Source organism: Hipposideros armiger, unplaced genomic scaffold, assembly GCF_001890085.2.
Source record: "Hipposideros armiger isolate ML-2016 unplaced genomic scaffold, ASM189008v1 scaffold_1328, whole genome shotgun sequence".
NCBI classification, from domain to species: domain Eukaryota; kingdom Metazoa; phylum Chordata; class Mammalia; order Chiroptera; family Hipposideridae; genus Hipposideros; species Hipposideros armiger.
This window is the reverse complement of record NW_017732678.1, coordinates 78,184-101,815: the sequence shown is the minus strand read 5'-3', so window position 1 is coordinate 101,815 and position 23,632 is coordinate 78,184. Positions and strand designations below refer to the sequence as shown.

General features: G+C 38.2%; 1 protein-coding gene across 1 annotated transcript in view; it reads right to left on the bottom strand.

Moving 5' to 3' along the window:
- LOC109377231 (cylicin-1-like) overlaps window positions 1-23,450 on the bottom strand; it is a 66,310-nt gene extending 42,860 nt beyond the window's left edge. The window contains exon 1 of the mRNA XM_019633513.1: window positions 23,380-23,450. Coding sequence (XP_019489058.1) covers window positions 23,380-23,450 — 71 coding nt within the window. The remainder of the gene's footprint in view (window positions 1-23,379) is intronic.
- Window positions 23,451-23,632: the final 182 nt, after the last annotated feature.

Sequence of the window (23,632 nt, the reverse complement as noted above, 5' to 3'; positions counted from 1 at the left end):
TATATATATTCTATTATAGTTGACATACAATATTATACAACATCCGCTTCAGGTGTACAGTGCAGTGATCAAGCCTTTACACTATCCATGAAGTGGTCTCCTTAACAAGACATGTGACCATCTGACACCCTACAAAATATTTACAACATAATTAATTATGTTCCCCAAACTATCTTTCACATCCTTGAGGCAATACTGTAGTTACCTATTTATGCTGTCTAATCCCTTCCCCTTGTCCCTTATCCCCACCCCATTCCCAACTAGCAACCATCAGTTTTTCCTCTATATCTCTGAGACTATTTCTGTTTACTTTGTTTGTTCATTCAGTTTTTTAGATTCCACATATAAGTGAAATCATATGGTATTTATCTTTCTCCAGCTGACATTTCACTTAATGTTCTCTAGATCCATCCATATAGTTGCAAATGGTACAATTTCATTCTTCTTTATAGCTGAGTAATACTCCATTCTATAAATGTACCACAGTTTCTTAATCCAGTCATCTACCAATGGGCATTTCGGTGGTTTCCAAGTCTTGGCTATTGTAAATTGTGCTGCAATGCACATAGGTGTGCATATATTTTTTTGAATTAGTGTCTTGGTTTTCTCTGGATAGATACCCAAGAGTGGAATTGCTCGGTCATATGGTAGTTCCATTTCCAGTTTTTTGAGATACCTCCATACTGATTTTTAAAATGGCTACACCACTCTGCAGTCCCACCAACAATGCACCAGGGTTCCTTTTTCTCCACAGCCTCACCAGCACTTGTTTGTTGATTTATTGATGATAGCCATTCTGACCAGAGTGAGGTGGTATATCTTTTTTATTTTTTATTTGCATTTCTCTAATGATTAGTGAGGTTGAATATTTTTTCATATGCCTGTTGACCATCTGTATGTCCTCTTTAGAGAAATGCCTCTTCACATCCTCTGCCCATTTTTTAACTGGGTTGTTTGTTTTTTTGGTGTTGAGTTGAATGTGTGTTTTATAAATTTTAGATATTAACCCCTTATCAGATATATCGTTGGCAAATATTTTCTCCCATTCAGTAGGCTGCCTTTTTGTTTTATTGATGATTTTGATTGCTGTAAAAAAACTTTAAGTTTGAAGTAATCCCATATGTTTATTTCCCTTGCCTGAGGGGATACATCAGTAAAAATGTTACTGAGGGTAATGTCTGCAAATTTACTCCCTATTTTTTTCTAGGAGTTGTATCTTTTCAGGTCTTACATTTAAATCTTTAATCATTTTGAATTTGTTCTCATATATGGCGTAAGTAGGTGGTCCATTTTCATTTTTTTGCACGTGTCAGTCCAATTTTCCCAGCACCATTTATTCAATAGACTATCTTTACTCCAATGCAAATTTTTGCTTCCATTGTCATAGATTAAGTGACCATATATGGATGGATTTATTTCTGGGGTCTCTATTCTGTTCCATTGATCTATGTGTCTGTTTTTATGCCAGTACCATACTGTTTTGATTACTGTAGCCTTGTAGTACGATTTGATGTTGGGTAGCATGATACCTCCCACTTTGTTCTTATTTCTCAGGGTTGCTGTGGCTATTGGGGTCTTTTATGGTTCCATATAAATTTTGGGATTATATGTTCTATTTTTTGGCAAAAATGTCCTTGGTAGTTTGATAAGAATTGCATTGAATCTATATATTGCCTTAGGTAGTATTGACATTTTAACTATATCAATTCTTCCTATCCATGAACATGGTATTTCCGTTTATCTGTATCTTCTGTGATTTCTCTCTTCGGGGTCTTATAATTCTCTGAGTACAGGTTTTTTTACTTCTTTATTTAAATTTATTCCTAGGTATTTTATTGTTTTTGGAGCAATTGTAAGTGGGACTGTTTTTCTGATTTCTTCTTCTGATAGTTTATTATTGGTGTATACAAATGCAACTTATTTGTGAACATTAATTTTGTGTCCTGCTACCTTACTATATTCATTTATTATTTCTAACAGTCTTTGGTGGAGGAATTCTATGTATATAGTATCATGTCATCTGTATGCAATGACAATTTTACTCCTTCCTTTTCAATTTGGATGCCTTTCATTTGATTTTGTTGTCTGATTGCTGAGGCTAGAACTTCCAGAACTATATTGAATAGAAGTGGTGAAAATTGATAGCCTTTACCTGTTCCTGATCTTAAGGGGAAAGCTTTTAGCTTTTCCCCATTGAGTACTGTTAGTTGTGGGCTTATCATATATGGCCTTTATTATGTTGACATATGATCCCTCTATTCCCACTTTGCTAAGAGTGTTTATCATAAATGGCTGCTGGATTTTGTCCAGTGCTTTTACTGCATCTATTGACATGATCATATGATTTTTACTTTTCATTTTGTTAATGTGATGTATTATGTTAATTGATTTGTGGATATTGAACCAAACGTGCATACCAGGAAGGAATACCACTAGATCATGGTGTATGATCTTTTTAATATGTTGCTGAATTTGGTTTGCTAGTATTGGGTCTTCGGAAAAGTCATGACGCATGTTTGCAACAGATGGCAGTAGTTCATTTTTGGTAGTATTGGAGTCATTTGTATTTATGCTATTACTATGTCATTTGACAGCTGACAGTTTTATCTTCATTCTAAAAATAAATTGAGCAATTTGGTTGAGTTTTGATTTTACAATAAGTTGAAGATGGAAGACCAACCTGCATTTTTGCCATATTTTACTGTTTTACTTCCATAAAGGGAAGAATGCATGTCAATCTTGTGAAAAGTCACATAAAGTTTACAGTGACAATGCTCTACAAGAATGTCAGTGTCAACGATGGTTCACGAAATTCCATGCTGTTGATTTTGATCTCAACGAAAATCCTTGTTCAGGGAGGCCCACTGAGGTTGATGATGACAAAATATAGGCATTTATCAAGTCTAACCTATGTTACATGACAAGAGACATTGCAGAAACATTGAACTTACATCATTCAAGTGTTCATGACCACCTGAAGAAGCTGGGATATGTAAGCAAGCTCGATATGTGGGTTTCACATGAACTCAAAGAAGTTCATTTGACGATGCATATAAACATCTGCAATATGCTCATTGAACATGAGGAAACCGATCCTTTTTTGAAGTGGCTGATAACTGATGATGAGAAGTGGATTGTTTACAACAATGTGGTGTGCAAACGGTCTTGGTCCCGATGTGATGATTCGCCTCAAATGGCATCGAAAGCAGACATTCATCAGAGGAAGGTTATGCTCTTAGTGTGGTGGGATTTTAAAGGTGTTGTGTTTTTTAAGCTCCTACCAAGGAACCAAACAATCAGTTTGAATGTGCACTGTCGGCAATTGGACAGTTTGAATGAATCCATCATCTAGAAAGGTCCAGATCTTGTTAATTGTAAAGGAGTTGTATTCCATCACCACAATGTGAGACCACACACAAGTTTAATCACCCATCAAAAATTATTGGAGCTTGGATGGGATGTGTTGCCGCACCTACTATACTTGCCTGACCTCGCACCATCAGACTTCCACTTGTTTCACTCAACCTTGTCTTCTAAATTGCTGATTCTGTCTGTGTCTCATCTAATCTGTTGTTGATTCATTCTAGCATAGTCTTCATTTCAGCAATCATAATTTTTCCGCTTATAAGCTATTTACTATTCTCTGAATTTTTTTTCTTCTTTAGCTGAACCATCCTGCCACCTGTTGGTAGCTCAGCAGCAGCTCAGCTTGGGCCGGGAATCGAACCAGCAACCCTGTTGCTCAGAGCTCACACTCTTGAGCGAGCTCTTAACCAAGTGAGCCACTCATAGCATAGTCTTCATTTCAGTTGTATTATTTATAACTGTTTCTTTCTTATGGTTTCTTTTTCCATCTTTATGATTGCTATGTCTTTGTTGAAATTCTCACTAAGTTCCTTAAGCATTCTTTTTTTTTAAGATTTTTACTGGGGAATTGGGGGATGGGAACAGCGCTGGGCAATTGGGGGAAGGGGAACACACAAGTTGCTGTCCTTTTGTTCTTCAGTCTAGTTGTGGAGGATGTTGCTTCACTGGCCCAAGTTGGCACCATCATTGCGCTCTTCCTAGGTGAGGCAGATCAGTCGCCAGCTTCTGGATGGCTGCTCGCTGCGGCTGCTGGCCGCTCACGCTGGCTGCTGGCTACACATGGTAGCCCGTGGTAACCCACTGCAGCAGGGGCTGCAGCCTACGCTGTCGCTGGCGACTCATGGCAGCCCAGCTCCAGGTATAGCTGTTGTTCAGCATCTTAGCTGTAGAGGGAAGTGTCACTGGCCCTCATATGTGGGATCTGAACCGGGGCCCTCTGGCATCCCAAGTCCGCTCTTAACCAACGCATCACTTGGCCGGCCCAAGCATTCTTATAATTGGTGTTTTAAACTCTAGTTTGATTGCTTCCATTTAATTTAGTTTTATTTCTGGAGGTTTCTCCTGTGCTTTTATTTGGGACATATTTCTGTGTTTTCTCATTCTGGCTGCCTCTCAGTGTTTGCTTCTATGTATTAGGTAGATCTCCTATGTCTTTTAATTTTTACCAGGGGATCTTATGTAGTAGGTGTTCTGTGTGGTCCAGTGGTGCAGTCTACCTGATCCTCTGTGTGTGTAGTTCAAGGGTATCCCTTGAGTATGTCCTGTGTGTTCTTTTATTGTCATTGAACCTTGCTTTTAGTGTGTCAATGGGTGGAATTGACTCCCAAGCTGACTGAGTATTGGCTATACCCACAGTGTATAAGCTGCTGTGTGGGGGCTGACCCCTCAAAGGAGGCTTTGCCCTCTGTGGGCTCTTGTGCCTGTTGAGACCCTCCTTTGGGTGTGCCTCTTGTGGGGTAGCCTGGTAGTCCTCTGGTGTGGTCTGAAACTGGCCTGTGGGTGTGTTTTTCTGGTGTCTCTTGGGAAGAGATCCCACGCAGGCCAATTTCAACGTTGCTTGTTACTGACCCATGGCTACCTGGTAGGAGCCACAAATCTATATGTGGTTGGCTGCTGCCTGTGTTGGACCTGGAGGCATGTGGGGGTGACCTTGCTGTGATCCAAGGCAAGCTGCCACCAGTAGCGGTCCTGAGGCAGCTTAGCAAATGATCCAGGGCCTTCTAGGGCTATTGCCACCTGCTGACTGCCCATAAGGCCCAGCCATTGAAAGAACCTCCTTAGGTGTGCAGGCTTGGCTGGTTGAGCTGGTGGTGAGAGTGTCCTCAGTGAAGCAGCACTACCTGGGTTGGGGTGGAGTCCCAGGAAGTCAGGAGACATGGCCAGTGTTTTTATTTTTTTATTTTTTTTTATTTATTTTTTTAAAGCTTTTTATTGGGAATTGGGGTGATGGGAACAGTGCTGGGGAATTGGGGGAAGGGGAACAGACAAGTTGCTGTCGTTTTGTTCTTCAGTCTAGTTGTGGAGGACGTTGCTTCAGTGGCCCAAGTTGGCACCATCATTGTGCTCTTCCCAGGTGAGGCAGATCAGTCGCCGGCTTCTGGATGGCCGCTCATTGCAGCTGCTGGCCGCTCACTCTGGCTGCTGGCCACACACGGTATCTCATGGCAACCCACTGCCACAGGGGCTGCAGCCTCTGCCATCGCCGGCGACTCACAGCTGCCCAGCTCCAGGTTGAGCTGTTGTTCAGCATCTTAGCTGTAGAGGGAAGTGTCACTGGCCCTCATATGTGGGATCCTAACCAGGGCCCTCTGGCGTCCCAAGCCAGTTCTTAACCATTGTGCCACTTGGCCATCCCATGGCCAGTGTTTTTTAAATGTTAATGCAGATTCAGTTCTTATGCCAGTGCCTGCCCTGTGACCAATTTGCACTGCTCCCTGAGAACACCACAGTAAGCCACTGCTTGCCTCTGGGCAATGCCTGGCCTGTGATCACTTCGTTAAGTACCCTGAGAACACTGCAGCCAGCCACTGTTTGTCTCAGGCTCACAAATCCCCCAGAGCTGCCCAAGAGACGCTGAGGTGCAGGTCTCGGGTTACCACTTACCAATAAACATTTCCCAGGAAGCCATGAGCTGTCAGCCCACTGCAAAAAAACCTTCTGCAACCTGTGGGCATGTCCAGCAGCCTAGTAGCCAAGAATGTCCTGGGCAATGTAGCACCAGTTGTGTGAGGGGGCAGGGACCCAGGGTACTACCAAGACGGTGTACAGATGTCAATTCCACCACACCAATGCAGTCCCAGATTTGGCCCTTTGGGGGAGGGCTTAACACTGAAAAGATGGTGCCCCCCTGTAGACCACATGTGTGTTAGGCTTCACACAGGGAAAACAATGGCTCCTGTCCCTCTAGCCCCCATCCCAAAGCCACATAACTCAGTCCTTCCTCACATGTCCCTGGTCTCCTGAGCTGCTGCCCATCCACCAGAGACCAGGAGAGTGCCTGCAAGTGAACGAGTCTGTGTGTGGGCTCCACAAGAGGGTGTCTGGGTTTCTAGCCACCCTCCGTCCCAATGGGAAGGAATCCTTGCTGATTTTCACTCCCAGGTGCCATAAGAACTCCTTTTCCCAACACAGCACACCTGGGCTGGGGAGCCCGGTGTGGGACTGGGACTCTTCCCTCTTCAGTGGGGACCTCTGCCTTCAAGGTGTCCCTTTAGCATTCAACCACCATCCATGGGCTTAGGGTCAGCTCGCTTCATGTCTTCCACCTTTCTACCAGTCTATATGTGGCCTCTTCTTTCTATCTTTAGTTATAGGGGTTCTGTTCAGCTAGTCTTCAGATGATTCTTGAGATTGATTGTTGTATAACTTATGTGCAATTTTGGTGTGATCTTAGGATTCAGTAGGCATAACATTTACATAATCCACCATTTTGGACCCAATCCACTTACTAATTCTTGAGCCTCAGTTTCCTCACCTCCAAAATGAGGCCAAAAGTAAAACTGTCACAGAAGATTGTGGTGAAAATTAAAATAAATAACATCTGCAAAATGCTTAGCACAGTGCTGACACTTACTACTAGTTGCAGTTACTACTACTATTATTATTATTATTAATATTATATATTATTATCATCATCATTATTATTGTTACTTTTAGCAAAACAACAACACCAGTTTTTTTCATCATCACTAAACTTCTGATATTTTAAGCCACCTGGTTTGTAGTAAATTGTTTCTATCAGCCCTAATAAACTAATACACTCTATGTTATACTTAGGTATGAGGAAGAGAAGGGCATCTGCTTTAATGTAGAAAAGGCAGAGAATGGGATTTTAAAGATGCATGTAGACTAGTATATTCAGAAGTGATAATGGTGAGGTTTTCCCCTATTTGTCTCTATTAGCTGGGAGTGGGTTGGAGAGAACATGTAGATTCAAAAAGACAGGAAAAGGTGAGAAATATTCATCTTCAAGAGTAAGAAAGGCTTGAACAGAGAAGTTTATTATCATTGCCAGGTAACATTAATAGCTCACTTGAAGTTTGTCATCATAAATTTAAATTGAAGCCAATAATAATGGTTATATGTTTTCCCTCAACCACATACAGCTTGCAAAGTTATCACTGTGGAGTAATGGGAGCATTGATTTATCTAAAATTAGGGTTTTGAAAGCAGTGATATCAAAAGGAGAGTGGGCAAAAGGAATTGAGGATGTATGAAGGAATGTATGTGTGCTGATTCATCATGAGCCTGTAAGAATATAACATATTTATAGATCTAAAATGGGTAAGAACATAAGTAATACCATTGGGACAGGATCAATGAGCAACAGTTCAAAGGTGGTAAATCAATGGTTGGTTTTAGAAGGGTGGAAGAATTGTTGGAATGGGGTACCTGAGGCAGCAGTTGGAAAGTGAAATACTTGAAATTGAAATTTTGGAGGGCTAAGTATGGGAGTGAGTCACTGAAATAAGATGGAAGACAAGATAATTGGAAAAAAATAATATCAGAGAATTGAGGATGTTAAGGTATGAGAATGATTGTGTACAGAATAAAATCACCAGGAATTAAGACAAGAGTACAGTGAGAGGGAATGACAGTGGGGGCAGACAGAAAATCATGACAAAATGAAGGGTAGTGACCTGGGAGCTGGTAGATAAATATAACAAGAAATAGTAGCAGGTGATACAATCTGATGATATGATATCCAAAGCTGGCTATTTTTAGGGAATAAGGAAAAAGAATGACTTAGTAATGCCATTGAGGAACCAAGCAGACACCTACTTCACCTCTGAGTTGAGTGGTAGGAGGGGATGTGGGAAGGAAAATATTCCCCACTGGAGAGGGCCTCAGGAAAACACTGTATTTGAGAGAAAGCCAGGTTTCAGACAGAGCAAGAAGGTGGAAGTATCATTCAGATAGGAAGCAGAGGAGGATGTAGAGGGTTTTGCTGATGACAGTGTGTTTCAAAGAGGTAATGCCCAATGATGACATAATCCTGAGGCCTTTGTGATATAAGGGGGAAGATCAAATGTGCACAGCATCAAACTAAAAATATCTTTATAAAAGCATTTGGAACCTCAATTTTAATTTCTAAATCATTATTTATTTTCTTTTTTTCAAACTGTTGAATCTTCTGGTTCTAAAAGTAATACATACTTATTGAAAAGATCCATACATTACAGAATGTATCATTTAAACAGAAAGAAGCCCAGTAATTTTTTAGAATTTGAATTTTTGAGTCAAAGATTTTCTAAATTTTCTTTTCATTATTGAGGTTGACACTTTATCATGTGTTAACTGGTCATCTACATATATTTTTCTATAGATGATCTGTTAATATCCTTTAATTATATTATGCCACCTTGATTATATCTTCCTTATTGATTTTTACAAGCATTTTATGTTAAATTGTACTGTAAGAAATTTCCATTTTTATTGGTCATAAATGGTTGAATGTTGACAATCTCATGTGGTTTAACTTAAGACACATGGATATTAATTGGTAGCTCCAAGTGAATATGGCTGATATTATCCTAATTTTTTTATATTACTTTCAGCAATATTTTTAGAGTAGATTGGCTTTTTAAAAAAGATTTTATTGGGGAATCTTGGGAGGGGAACAGTGCTGGGGAATCGGGGAAAGGGGAACAGACAAGTTGCTGTCTTTTTGTTCCTCAGTCTAGTTGTGGAGGATGTTGCTTCACTGGCCCATGTTGATATCATCATCGCACTCTTCCCAGCTGAGGCATATCGGTTGCCAGCCTCTGGACGGCAACTCACTGCGGCTTTTGGCAGCTCACACTGGCTGTTGGCCACTCATGCTGGCTGCCGGCCACTCTCGGTAGCTTACGGCAGCCCCACTGCAGCAGGGGCTGCGGCCTATGCTGTCGCTGGCGACTCACAGCAGCCCAGCTGCAGGTTGAGCTGTTGTTCACCATCTTAGCTGTAGAGGGCAGTGTCACTGGCCCTCATTTGGGATCTGAACCGGGGCCCTGCTGCTCAGAGCCAGTGTCCCAAGCCAGCTCTTAACCAATGCGCCTCTCGGCCGGCCCTAGATTGGCTTTTAAAATAAAGACCAACATTGAAAGTTGCAGCCACTAAAGCCTGCAGAATCTCTGTTGTTTAATTCCCTATGAATAATATTTTATAACCCACTTAGTGACTTCTTTAAAAAATCAACTCCCTGTACTTTCCTTTATTGGAAATAATGCAAAGTCTTCTTTTTATCAGAACATGGAAAGGTTTAATTTTCTTTACACATCAAATTAAGTATATCAAAGTAATATAACAAAGTCTTACTATGTTGTATCCTGCTTTACATTTTAAAATGCCTTCACATACATTAATTTCTTCCCTTTTTTTCTTCTATAAGCCACAAACACACACTCACACACACACACACACACACACACACACACACAGTCAGGGAGATAAAATGGTCAAGACTATGCAGCTATTTTGTGAAAGAGCCTGAACTAGCCAAATCTCAAAACATAAAACCCAAGATATTGATGGGAATTTCAAACCTCTGTTTAAAATAGAAATTTTAATCTATAAATAAAGCTACCATAAAAGAAACATTATTTACATTTAAAAATATAAATATGTAGCTAAATTGAGCATATTAGTCATGAAAAACACTAAAAATGATTAAAAAGAGTACTTACAGTCTTAGAAGAGACATTTTCCCTGCCTATATGTTGCCAGGACTTAAGCACTGTAAGTTCAAACAGGTGATGTTGAGTGATGACATCATAAAGAGACTGTGACAACAATAAGTTAAAGGGAAAGACAGTAATTATATTTTGCAGTGCATAGTTGCTTCTGAAATCTACTCTAAAATTGTAGCTCTGTCCACAAACAATGATCTGCAGCTTGAACTGAGAGAATCAGTTAGTTTTTCATTGATTGAATCTACCTGGTTGTTTAATAAACACATACATGTTTGATATCAGCCTACTTTAATGTTATTTTTAAGCATGAATGTGTGCACACAGATGTATATACATGTGTGTGTATGTGTGAAAGATCTGTATGGGATGAAAGAAAAATAGAAGAATCTAAACATTCCTCTACAAAGAGTAACTGTAATTCTGTACATTTTTTTTCACATTCAGGCTTTTGTCCCTCAAAAACTATGTATATGTTCATCATAGTTTTCCCTCAAAATTACTTGAAAATAGTTTATTCTTAGATATATAAATTAAGAAAAGATAAAATGTCTATTAAAAAAGTACTGACAAGTCTGAAAAATGTTTATTTTTCTCCCCAAACCTGAAAACAAGTGTTGCTATGTATAGAGTTACTGTATGTTAGAACAAATTATCAAGTGCTACTTGGAAGGAAATTTGCAAATGTGAACTTCTCATTATATGAAATGGAAACTTGTGTGGGAAGTAAAGATGTGTACAGGGACAACTATCTTTTATGTATTCTAGATAACAGAAACTAGACTGCTATCTGTAATAGACCAAAATTAACTCAAACTGAATCAAAGACTTAAACATAAGACGTAAAACAACAAACTTCATAAAAGAAAGCATAGGTACTAAACTTATAGACTTTGGGTTCAGAGAGGGTTTTATGAATTTGAACTCAAAGGCAAGGGAAGGAAAAGCAAAAGTAAATGAATGGTACTATATCAAACTAAACAACTTTTTTTTTGCCATTCTCTTCACATCCTTGATATCTTCACCCACTGAAAGATGTTGTGGTAGGCCCTATTGGTTGCCTACACCACATTTTCCCCTGTGTCTGTGTTTCTTGCCTGTCATCACTATAGAAACTAGGAATTCCATGTAAATGCTTTGCACGTCTTTCTTGCGCCTAGGGGTGGCCACCTGACCTAGATTAGGCCAATGATAAATAAGAAAAATACTTCTAGGAGGTGCCTGAGATTTTATTTTGGGATAAAATCCCTACTTCCTGCTTTGCATGTTGTTTTGTAATGGCATGCTGCTTGAAAGTGCAGTGGCTATCTTGCAAACATGAGAGAACAGAATGACAATAGCAAAGATAACTCAGCAGAAAGACTGTAGGAGCCTGGGTCTTGATGGCATTGTTAAACCACTGAATGAATCATGGAAACATTTCTTTCAGAAATCTAGTTAAGAAAACAATAATATACTTGTGGTTTAAGCTATTGTCAATGGGGGTTTCTGTTACTTTTTTCATAAAGTAATAACTGATCCAACCTCCCATGCCAATGTATGACTTTGTGCTATTTTCTAGTGTCTGTCCCTTTGTTTAAAATAATATTTTCCCTCTCTGTTTTCCATACTAATTTTTTGTTCAAGAACCAGATCAAATATCACTTGTTCTTTTAAGTCTTTCTCCATCCTTGAGAGTTAGTTGCTTGCCAGGCAGAGTTGGTAACTAATTTTAAAAGTAATTATTGAGGACCTACTTTATTACAGACACTGCACTAGATGCTAATAATTTAACATTAAAAAAGGCTCTTCTAGAACTTATAGTCCATAGTATATATAATTGGTTATATACGAACATCAATTTCCCCATTTTTCTTACTATCAAAACCCTAATTTTGTTTTATTGCCAATACATTCCCCATATAACTTAAAATATACTAACCTTATCTAGACCTCTAAATGTAAATCATTGTTACTTTAATCCATTGTTACTAATTGATTTAAAGGAAGGCATATCCAGTTGTATCCAATAATATGTGAGGGAAGACTTATGGGAAGGGTTTCCACATTCTTAACTAAGAATCACCATAAAAGAGAGTCCACTTTCTTCTCTTAGAAACATTCATGTCTGGTTGTAATGCTCGAAAGAAATGTGGGTGATGTCAGAAACATGGCGGAGTTAGGGGTGCTCCTTGATATCTCCTCTTGATGTTACAACAAGCTGAACAGCTATAATTCAACAAAGGATTCCCTATACAACACACAAACACATCTGATGGTGGGGAAATCGGGGTACAAGACAGGAGGGAAAAGAGAAGTGCAAAGACTGGGACACTGGCCTGCAGTTAGCTCTGGTCTGGATGCAGCCCAGAGCTCACTATGGTCCCAGGAGAGAGGAGGATTGAGACTGCAGGTTCACCCTGTGTGGCCCCAGCAATTCTGCCTGAGGGATCAGCATATAATACTGCTGAATCCAGTGATCAGGGCACAGACCTTGGTGCAAAGACTGAATACAGATGTATAACAACTGTGGTCTAACAGCCTTCACTGCCAGGCAGAAAACAAAGCCACAGAGCCTAGCCACCTCCACCCACCCTCCTAGAGCTCACCTACTCCACACCCTGCCAGTGTTAGCACCAAGCCTCAGAAACTGGTAGTATTGAATTAAAGAACAGAATATCAATAGCCCTATAAAATGGAGAGAGAGTTTCTGAGCAGAAGACGCACAGTACAGCTAATTTCAGTGATAATGGAGGAGCGATAGGGTTGAAGCAGCTATGGTCTGCCAGTTGCCATTATTTAGAAGAAAAAGTCACAAACACACCAGCTGCCTGTCCTAGCCTACCCTGCCCCCACCTTTCACGGCTGATTGCAACAGGTGCACCCACGGCTGCTGAGGCACACAGCTATAGATTTGGTTGCAGGGGGAGCACTGGGATTTCAGGGGAGTCAGAACCCAATCGTACACCACATCCTCCAACAAGGGTGGTGCCTTGAGACCAAAGCAACCTGGTCAGAGGAGAAGCCCACCTCCCCAGGAAATCTATTATCATGCAAGAAGTTGGAACAGCTCAAGAGAAAATAAAATATTCCAGCACTACCTACTGGAAGGGCAAAAAGAAGACCTCTTCACATCAACCCGGGCAGAATTCACTACCATAGATGTTTAGGAATAGAAATAATCCATTAATTGTCATGAATGACCAAGGTAATAAGGCAGCTCAGAAAGAAAATAAAAAATCTCCAGAAAATACTTAAATTTAAAATTGTCTCCAAACTTAAAGACATGGAGATATGGTACTTAAATGACAGAATTCAAGATTGCAGTTCTGTAAAAAACCTCAATGAGATTCAAGAAAGCTCAGATAGGCAGTTTAATGCTATTAGAAATAAAATCAACAAACAAAATGAATATTGTACTAAAGAGATTGAAATTTTTAAAAAAACAACAAAATAAAAATTCTGGAGCTGAAGAACTCATTAAAGGGATGAAGAATGAAATAGCAGCTTAGGGAATAGAGCTGACCAGATGGAGGAAATAATTAGTGATATCAAAGATAGAAATCTGAAAATGACACAAATGGAAGAACAGAGAGGCTTGAGAGCTAAAAGAAATGAAAGAACTCTACAAGAACTTTCTGACTCCATCAGAAAAAGCAATATAAGAATAATGGAGGGGTGGGCCGGCTGAGTGGCTCAGTTGGTTAAGAGTGTGAGCTCTGAGCAACAGGGTCGCCAGTTCAAGTCCCACATGAGCAAGTGACCTGTGCCTTCTGCAACTAGATTGAAGACAATGACTTGAGCTGAGCTGCCACTGAGCTGCCTGTGGGCAGCTGGATGGCTCAGTTGGTTAGAGTGCATGCTCTTAACAACAAGGTTGCCAGTTTGACTCTTGCATGGGATGGTGGGCTGCACCCCCACAACTACATTGAAATAGGCGACTGGACTTGGAGCTAGGCTGCTCCCTCTGCAGCTAAGATTGAAGAACAATGACTTGACACAACAACTTGACTTGGAGCTGATGGGCTGTGGAAAAAACACAATGTTCCCCAAAAAAACACATTGTTCCCCAATAAAGTTAAAACTATATACAGTAATACCTTGATTTGCGAGCATAATTTGTTCCAGAAACAAATTACTTATATCGCAAGTCATCGCTCGTTTACCACATTAAAATGTATTAGAAATGTTTGCTTGTCTTGCGGAACACTCGCAAACCAAGTTACTTGCAATACAAGGTTTTACTGTGTATATGTCTATATCTATCTATCTCTATCTATCTATCTATCTATCTTGTAAAAAAAAGAATGGATATAACAGAAGAAAAGAGGGAGAAGTCTATTCAAAGGCACAGGGAGTCTATTCAAAGAGTGGACAAGAACTTCCCAAACCTATGGAAAGAACTGGATCCTCGAATCCAAAAATCAAACAGAACACCTAATTACCTCAGTCCTAAAAAGCCTTCTCCAAGGCACATTATATTGAAGTGATTAAATATTTTTTAAGGAATCTCAACATTGACTTCCATAGAGGCTGCACCAATCTGTGTATGAGGGTCCCTTTTTCTCCACAGCCTCTCCAACACTTTCTATTATTTGTCTTGTTGATGATAGCCATTCTAACTAGTGTGTCATGATATCTTATTGTGGTTTTTATTTGCATTTCTCTGATGATTAATGATGTTGAGCATTTTTTCATATGTCTATTGGCCATCTGCATGTCTTCTTTGGAGAAATGTCTATTCAGGTCCTCTGCCCATTTTTTTTTAATTGGATTGTTTTTTGTTCTTGTTGAGTTACATGAGTTCCTTATATATTTTGGATATTAGCCCCTTATTGGAGGTGTTGTTTGCAAAAATCTTCTCCCATTCGGTTGGTTGCCTCTTTATTTTGTTGATGGTTTCTTTTGCTGTACAGAAGCTTTTAGTTTGACATAATCCTATTTATTTATTTTAGCTTTTACTTCCCTTACGATATAACCCAACAATCCCTCTCTTGGGTATCTACCCCAAAAATCTGAAAACATTTATCCATAAAGATATATGTGCTGTGATGCTCATTGCAGCTTTATTTATGGTGGCCAAGACATGGAAACAACCAAAGTGTCCTTCAACAGATGATTGGATAAAGAAGTTGTGGTATATATACACAATAGAATACTATCCTGCCTTAAGAAAAGATGAAATAGTGCCATTTGCAGCAGCATGGATGGATATTGAAATTATAATGCTGGCGCTGGCTGAGTGGCGCGTTGGTTAAGAGCTGGCTTGGGATGCCAGAGGTCCCCAGTTCAGATCCCACATATAAGGGCCAGTGACACTGTCCTCTACAGCTAAGATGCTGAACAACAGCTCAATCTGGAGCTGGGCTGCCGTGAATTGCTGGCGATGACGTAGGCTGCAGCTCCTGCTGCAGTGGGTTGCCATGGGCTACTGTGTGTAGCCAGCAGCCAGCGTGAGCGGTCAGCAGCCACTGTGAGCAGCTGTCCAGAAGCCGGCGACTGATCTGCTCACCTGGGAAGAGCACAATGATGGTGCCAACTTGGGCCAGTGAAGCAACATCCTCCACAACTAAACTGAAGAACAAAAAGACAGCAACTAGTCTGTTCCCCTTCCCTCAATTCCCCAGCACTGTTCCCATCCCCCAATTCCCCAATTAAAAAAAAAGAAATTATAATGCTAAGCGAAATAAGTCAGACAGAATAAATTGAGAACCATACGATTGCACTGATATATAGTATATAAAACTGAAAACAACAAATAAACAACAACAGCAAATGAAGAAACAAAACTCATAGACACAGACAATAGTTTAGTGGTTACCAGAAGGTAAAGGGAGAGGGGAGTGGTAGATGAGGGTAAAGGGAATCAAACATATCGTGATGGAAAGATAACTGACTCTGGGTGGTGAGAACACAATGTGATATATAGAGGATGTATTACAAAATTGTACACTTGCAATCTATGTAACTTTGCTAACAGTTGTCACCCCAATAAACTTTAATTTTAAGAAATCCTAAAAACTTCACAAAAACTGTTAGAACTTATCAATGAATTCAGTAGAGTTGCAAGATATAAAATCAACATACAGAAATCAGTTGGATTTCTATACACTAAAAAAAAATACCTGAAAATGAAAGATATAAAATTTTCTTCACAATACTATCGAAAACAATAAAATATGCAGGAGTATTTAACCAAAGAAGTTAATGATTTGTATACTGAAAAGTATAAAACTTTGATGGAAAAAGTGAAGAGCACACAAATAAATTGAAAGATAGCCAATATTCATAAATCAGAAGAATTAATATTTTAAAAATGTACATACTTCCAACAGTTCTTTATAGATTAACTGCCATCTTGATAAAAATTCCAATGTCATTTTTTCACAGAAATTGAAAAACCGATTCTAAAATTTGTATAAAATCCCAAAAGACTGAATAGTCAAAACTCTCCTGAGAAAGAATAACAAAGCTGAAGGTATCAGACTTCCTTTTTGAAAACTATATATAAAGCAATAGTATACAAAAACACTATGGTACCTGTATTAAAACAGAAATGTAAACTAATGGAACAGAATTACGTACCCAGAAATAAACCTATGCATATATGATCAACTAATCATTTACAAGGGCACCAAGAATACACAATGGAGAAAGGATAATTTATTTAATAAATGGTTCTGGGAAAACTGGATATCCACATGAAAAAGAATAAAATTGGACCCCTGTCTAACACAACTCACAAAAATTAATTTGAAATAGATTAAAGACTTGAACATTAGAACTGAAACTGTACACCTCTAAAAAGAAAACTTAGGAAAAAAGCTTCTTGATATTCTCTTTACATTGAGTATTCTAAAAATATGATACCAAAAGTACAGGCAACAAAAGTAGAAATGAACATGTGAAACTATATCACTCAATTTCTGCACAGCAAAGGAACATTCAATAAAATGAAAAAGCAACATATGCAATGGGAAAAAATATTTGCAAATAAATTATCTGATAAGGCATTAATATCCAAATATTTAATGAACTCATAAAACTTAATAGTAAAATAGCAACCTGATTAAAAGTGGGCCAAGGACGTGAATGGATATTTTCAAAGAAGACATACAAATGGTCTACAGGTAAATAAGAAAATGTACCAAATGTGCAGCCAACAAAACAAAAATAAACAAGTGGGCTACATCAAACTGAAAAGCTTCTATCCAGAAAAATAAACAATTATCAATATAAAAAGAAACTTTATAAAATGGGGCAAAATATTTGCTGTCTGATAAGGAATTGATATTCAAAATATATGAGGATCCTCATACAACCCAATGGCAAAAAAATCTGATTTTGAAATTGGCAGAGGAACTAAATAGACATTTTTTTCCAAAGACAACATACAAATGTCAACATGTTCATGAAAAGATGCTCAACATCCTTATTCATCAGGGAAATCCATATCAAAGCTAGAATGAATTATAACCTCACACCTGTTAGAATGGCTCTTACCAAAAAAGAAGACAAGTGTTGGAGAAGCTGTAGAGAAAGGGGAACCCTTGTGTTCTCTTGGCACAAATGTAAATTTGTACAGCTCCTATGGGCAACAGGATGGAGGTTCTTCAAAAATTAAAAATAGACTGACTCTGGGTGGTGAGTACACAATGTGATATATAGATGATGTATTTTAGAATTGTATGTTTGAAATTTATGTAATTTTACTAGCCATTGTCACCCCAATAAATTTAATTAAAAAGTAGAACTGCTATATGATCTAGCAATCCCCCTTCTGGGTATATGACCAAAAGAAATGAAATCTATGAAAGAGATATCTGCACTCCTACATTCATTGCAGCATTTTCACAATAACCAAGATATGGAAGCAACCTAAATATTAGCATAAATGGATAAATGGATAAAAAAATGTGATATATAATAGAATGTGATTCAGCCATGAGAAAGAAGGAAATCTTTCCATTTGCAAAAAGATAGATGAACCTTGTGGGCATTATGCTAAGTGAAATAAATCAGAAGGAGAAAGAAAAATAATGTATGATCCCACTTATATGTGAAATCTAAAAAAGTTGTACTCATAGAAACAGATAGTAGAAGGATGATTTCCAGGACCTAGGAGGTAGAAGATATGTGGAGATGTCAGTAAAAGGGTACAAACTTCCAGTTATAAAATGAATAAGTTCTGGGCATCTGATATACAGTGTGGTGATTGTAGTTAACAACACTGTATTATATACCTGACAATTCCTAAGAGAATAGACCTTAAATGTTCTCACTGCAAAAAAAGAAATTGTAATTATGTGACGTGATAAAGGTGCTAACAAACCACATCCCACTGTGGTAATAATTTTGCAATATACACATACATCAAATCACCACATTGTACAACTTAAAGTTATATAACGTTATATGTCAGTTATGTTTCAATAAAGCTGGGGAATAAAAAAATGATATAGGAGAGGATTTAATTGTAGGAGCTATATCCTTAGGTAGTGAAAAAAATCCAGTACTCAGTGTTGTGAGTTCAACTGTGCCTCCCATAAAGATATATTCAAATCCACCTATAAACTTGACCTTATTTGGAAATAGGGTCTTTGCAGATGTAATCACGTTAAGGTGAGGCCATACTGGATTAGGGTGGGCTTTAATACAATAACTGGTATCTTTATGATAAGAGCAAATTTTGGGCATAGACACACCCAGGCGGGAATAGTGTGCAATGTAATGATGCAGGCAGAGATGGTGTGCAGGATTCCAATCAGTCAGTGAGAAAGGACGCACAAGTTGGAGTACAATGAAGAAACAACAGAAAGTGCCGGGATTATTTAGGGTACCAAGTAGCTCTGAGTGTGTTGGGGCAACTTTGGTGAGAAATAAAACTTAAAATGTGAATTAAAGTCAATTTCTTAGTATCCCAATTTATATTTGATTTTTCAAAAAGATAGTTTATTGTTTCCATTTGCTTCAACCTAAGCAAATGTGATATTCCTCTGAGAACTGTAGAGGGCAGCCTGACACTTACTATGGAAGATCCAAAACTAAAATACAAATTAATTTATTCTAAGCAGTAACACTTTATGTATTTTACTGGGGTTGCCCTGCAAGTCAGCAAAAGCAACTAATCAACTATGTGAAATCATTAACAAAACCTGTTGATACTGGTGTCATATTGAGAAAACTCTGGTTAATTGACAAAATTTTTATATTTCAGGCTTATCCTTTGGTATCATATAACCTGCTCTCTGACATCTCTCCCATTGTAAAAACTGTTTCATAGTGACCATAGTGATAAATATCAATCCTATTTTATGAGTGAGAAAATATAGTGTGAGACAATGCTTTTAATAGCACTTATACAATCAAACAAAGACAGAACCAAAACAACTGATTTTTGTGAAATCTATTATTTCGTTACAAGGAGGTTAAAGCTATATCTCCATTTCAGTTGCTTTGTGGTAATATTTGAATGCAGCTAAAGACCCTCTGTAAACCAAGCCATTTGTTACTTTTATAAATAATAATAATAATAATAACTTACACAATAGTGCTTTCATATGCACTACCTCATTTAATCCTCACAGCATAACTATATTGCATACACTGAACATATTAGCATCCTCATTTTACAGACTGCTTAACTGAAATTCAGAGAGGGTAAATTGCTTTCCCAAAGTTATAAAGCCAGTAAATAACAAATTTATGATTAAATTAGAACTTAGGCTTGTCACTGACTAGTCCTTTGGCATTTATGCAATCCCTACTGACTCCCTTAGTTTCATATAAATTAACAATTTCTGTCAGGTTTAGGAGAGACATAAAACAGCTTTACAAGTATTTATCACTATACACACTCTCATTGAGGAGTAAAGCCAGTCACATTCAATGTAAAATACACTATAAATTTTCTTTAACATTTTTGGTCATCTATCTGAGTATTCAATGAAATTGATGAGAAAACTGTACATGGGGCCATAAATATTTTTGTTATTATTATTGATAGAGCCAAATAACAGTAGCATTTTAGTTGTGGCTCTGGGTCATTTTGTTCCCTAATTATAACATGGAGCACTGAGCATTCTCCCACAAATTATTGGAGCCAAGTATGTCTTTAGGAAGGAAAGGTTGTTAAAAAGAAAAGGTGATATTTTTATTATTGGAAGTTATGATGCTTGCTTTAGTAATTCAGATTTGGTACTGCAAATATTGTCCTTGCCAGCACATTTTAAAAAATATTGACAATAAGAATACCAGCTCAGGATCAAATGGGTATAGCTCTATTTAAATTCTTCTCCCTCCAGAAATCTTCATTTTGGGAAAGAGTCCAATTCTGACAATCTCATGTGTTCTAGGGTGCAGAATTTTTCATTTGAGGAGCATCGAAGCAATCCTAAGGGGCTCTTAAAAAAGGACAGAAGCCTAAGAGGGAGACTTCAAAATGTTGGCTAGGAGACAAATAAAACACACTTCACTTTTAAATGAATGCAAAATATTGTGTGTCTTAGAGATTATTCCCAATGTGTAATTTAAAAAACATTGGCCTGTGTTCACAAAGAAGGGGGCATACTTACCCCTAACCTTCAAATAATAAGTATTCAAAATGTCTTTTTCATGAAGATTCTCATTCATAAGTTTAGACGTCATTTTTATTAGCCAAATGACATTTGAATATCTTGGGGAAAGAGAAGAACAAAACTGGTTTTTTCCTTCCATTTTATTTTAAGTAAACTAATTGAAATGATTATCTTCCATTAATAAATTTGAAAAATGTCTAGTTAATAGATTTGGGGAGAATGGAGGATGGGATTTGCATTTCTAAGGAAGCTCATTTGAAACATGAATGTGTGGCTAGTAGTTGAGCATTTGTTTTTATTCAGGGTAAAAAGTAAAGTGCGCATCCTCTTCTACTGCCTAAGTTCTCCACTTGCATTTTTTTTCTCTCATCATGCCCATTGAATTGTTTTACATACTAAAGAATGTGCATTGGTTAGAATTCTTCCCTGTTCATCAATGATAATCTCATTGGCCCAGAATGAATATAGCTAGTCATAAAACGTGCCTTGTTTCTCCTAGAATTGACTGTATTACTGGCTTTATCCCCGTAGAGAGCTAGAACTGGATTTAGAAACATTAGCTTTAGTCAGATTCTCATGATCCCAGAGTTTTATAATAAGTCTCTGCTTCTGGAAGTTTCTGTGGATCTAACCTCATTTACATAAGTGAATTACTGAAAGAAGGAAAAATAATCCTTAAACATAAAAGGCAGAACATGTAGTACAAAAATAAAATCCATGAACCAGAGTCAGTTCTTTTCTTTTACGACCCCCTGACCCCCCTACCCTCTGGTAACCACGAAAAGGTTGTCTGTGTCTATGAGTTTTGTTTGTTTTTTGTGCTCATTTGTTACTTTCAGTTTTATATCCCACATGTGAGTGAACACACAATGCGATATATAGATGATGTATTATAGAAATGTACACTTGAAACCTATATAATTTTACTAACCAACGTCACCCCAATAAATTTAATAAATAAAAAAAATCCATAAGTTGATAATAGTGAATACTAAGGGAAATCCTAATTTTAAAATGTTAGATATAATATATGCCTGGCCTGTTGCTATTATAACTATACTAATAGTACATCTTTAGCAAGATGTCATTCTCTTTCTTTGACATAAGATGACCTAATTTATTAATTTCAAAACTAAATTTGGCTGGTCACTCTCCAAGAATCCACAGCAAAAACATATTAAATTATATAATCTTAAATTATATAATATCACCAATTAAAGGACACATATATGGGACATTAGATAGCATAGTAAAAATACTTTTAATTAGATTTTCTAAAGTCAAGAAAATATTCACTAAAGAGATGATTTTTGTAACAATATTTCATAAGAAATGAAAGGCTTTCTGTGAGTAAACTGCAATGAGATCATACCAAAATGTGCTTCCATGTAGTTAAATGATTTTACATATTGAATGGAGTTATTTAAAATTGATCACAAAAAATGTTGGCGAACACTTATCAAGTACAAAAAAGTCATTAAATATAAGTTGGTCTTCCTGGTTTTAATTGATCAACAGGTTCAGTGATTCCTAAGACTATTTGCAGTACTGAAAATACAACTTGTCTGTATAAAGTGATTAAGATAAATAATAAAAAAATGTATGCTAGAATGCAATCTTGATCAACACTGTTGAGGATTGGAATTATCTTTCCACCTAATTGTATTATAGCCATAATATTGTGAAAATGATTTTAAAGAAGAAGGTATAGCTTAGAATCTACTCTGAGATTGTACAATTTGACCCATATATTATTTTTCTGTGAAACTGAGAGTGACAATAGATTAAACAGTGACAAACCAAATTGATTTTAAAAATATTAGTGATTATTTATGCACTTATTATGTACCAGGAAATGTACTAAGCATTTTAAATATATTATCTAGTGTAATCCTTCCATCAATGCTATGAAGTGAGAATTATAGTTTTATAATAATATCAATTTGCAAATAAGAAAATTGAGGCATAGAGACAGCAGAAAATAAACAAATAATTGTCTAGTAAGAGACAGAACCAGGGTGTAAACTCAGGTCTGTCTGGCCTCGAAAATGATTTCTTCTGAAAGAGAATATAAGAGAAACTTACCAGTTGCTTGTAGAAGACAGTACTTTGAAAATTTTAAAATTAATTTTTAATAAAAACTTACACTTAAGTTTTTATAGAATCTCTAAAAGACTTAATGGCACCAAACCTAAGGTTAAAAGGAAAATCTTGTTTAAAAAATGGGTACGACATCAGTAAAGTGCATACTAGGAAGTCCCAGGCCTTATTACCCCTTGGAAACATCAAGAAACAAGGAGAGACTAGCTAAAATAATTTAATAGAAGCTCTGAAAATAAAGTTTAGAGTAATCAAGTGAATGTCCAATTAAGAAACAGTTACATTCAAAACTGTAGGAAATTGGAGAGAAGAAAATGGCCGCGGTAAGGAAGTCACTGAATTAGCTCGCGCAAACCACGGCAGCGAAAATACAGCTCCGCGGGACACGCTGAGCAGCAAAGGGACTCCCACGCGGACTACTTAGAGGTGGGCAGACCCGGCGGGTTCGGGAGTTGGGCAGCGAGGCGAGTGGAGACACGGGCGGCGCCCGGTCTTCTGAGTCGTGGAGCTCCGCAGATCGGAAACTTCCCCTGCCCGTCCGCCAGCCCGGGCGCGCACTAGGGCAGAGTCATCGGGCCCGCGCCAAGCGTTTATGAGGAGGACGCCTGGGAGGAAGCCGACTGCTCGCGCCCACGGAGGCGGAGACGGGGATTCTCAGTAGAGAACAATCACTGCTCACCCCCTACCCTGCTGGCATGCGCGCTAAGGCAGAATCCCCGGGCCGCGCGCTAAGGCAGAATTCCCGGGCAGCGCGCATCGCTGATCGAGGGAGAAGGAGGCAGCTTGCTCGCTCCCGGTGACTGAGACGCCGGATCTCAGTGGATTGGAGTTCTCGCGGCTCCCTCCCCACCCCTCCAGCATGGGCGTGCTAAGGCAGAGCCCTTGAGCTGTGGGCAACAGACCGCAGGCATAGTCTGGGTGCTCCTGCAGCTGCGGGTA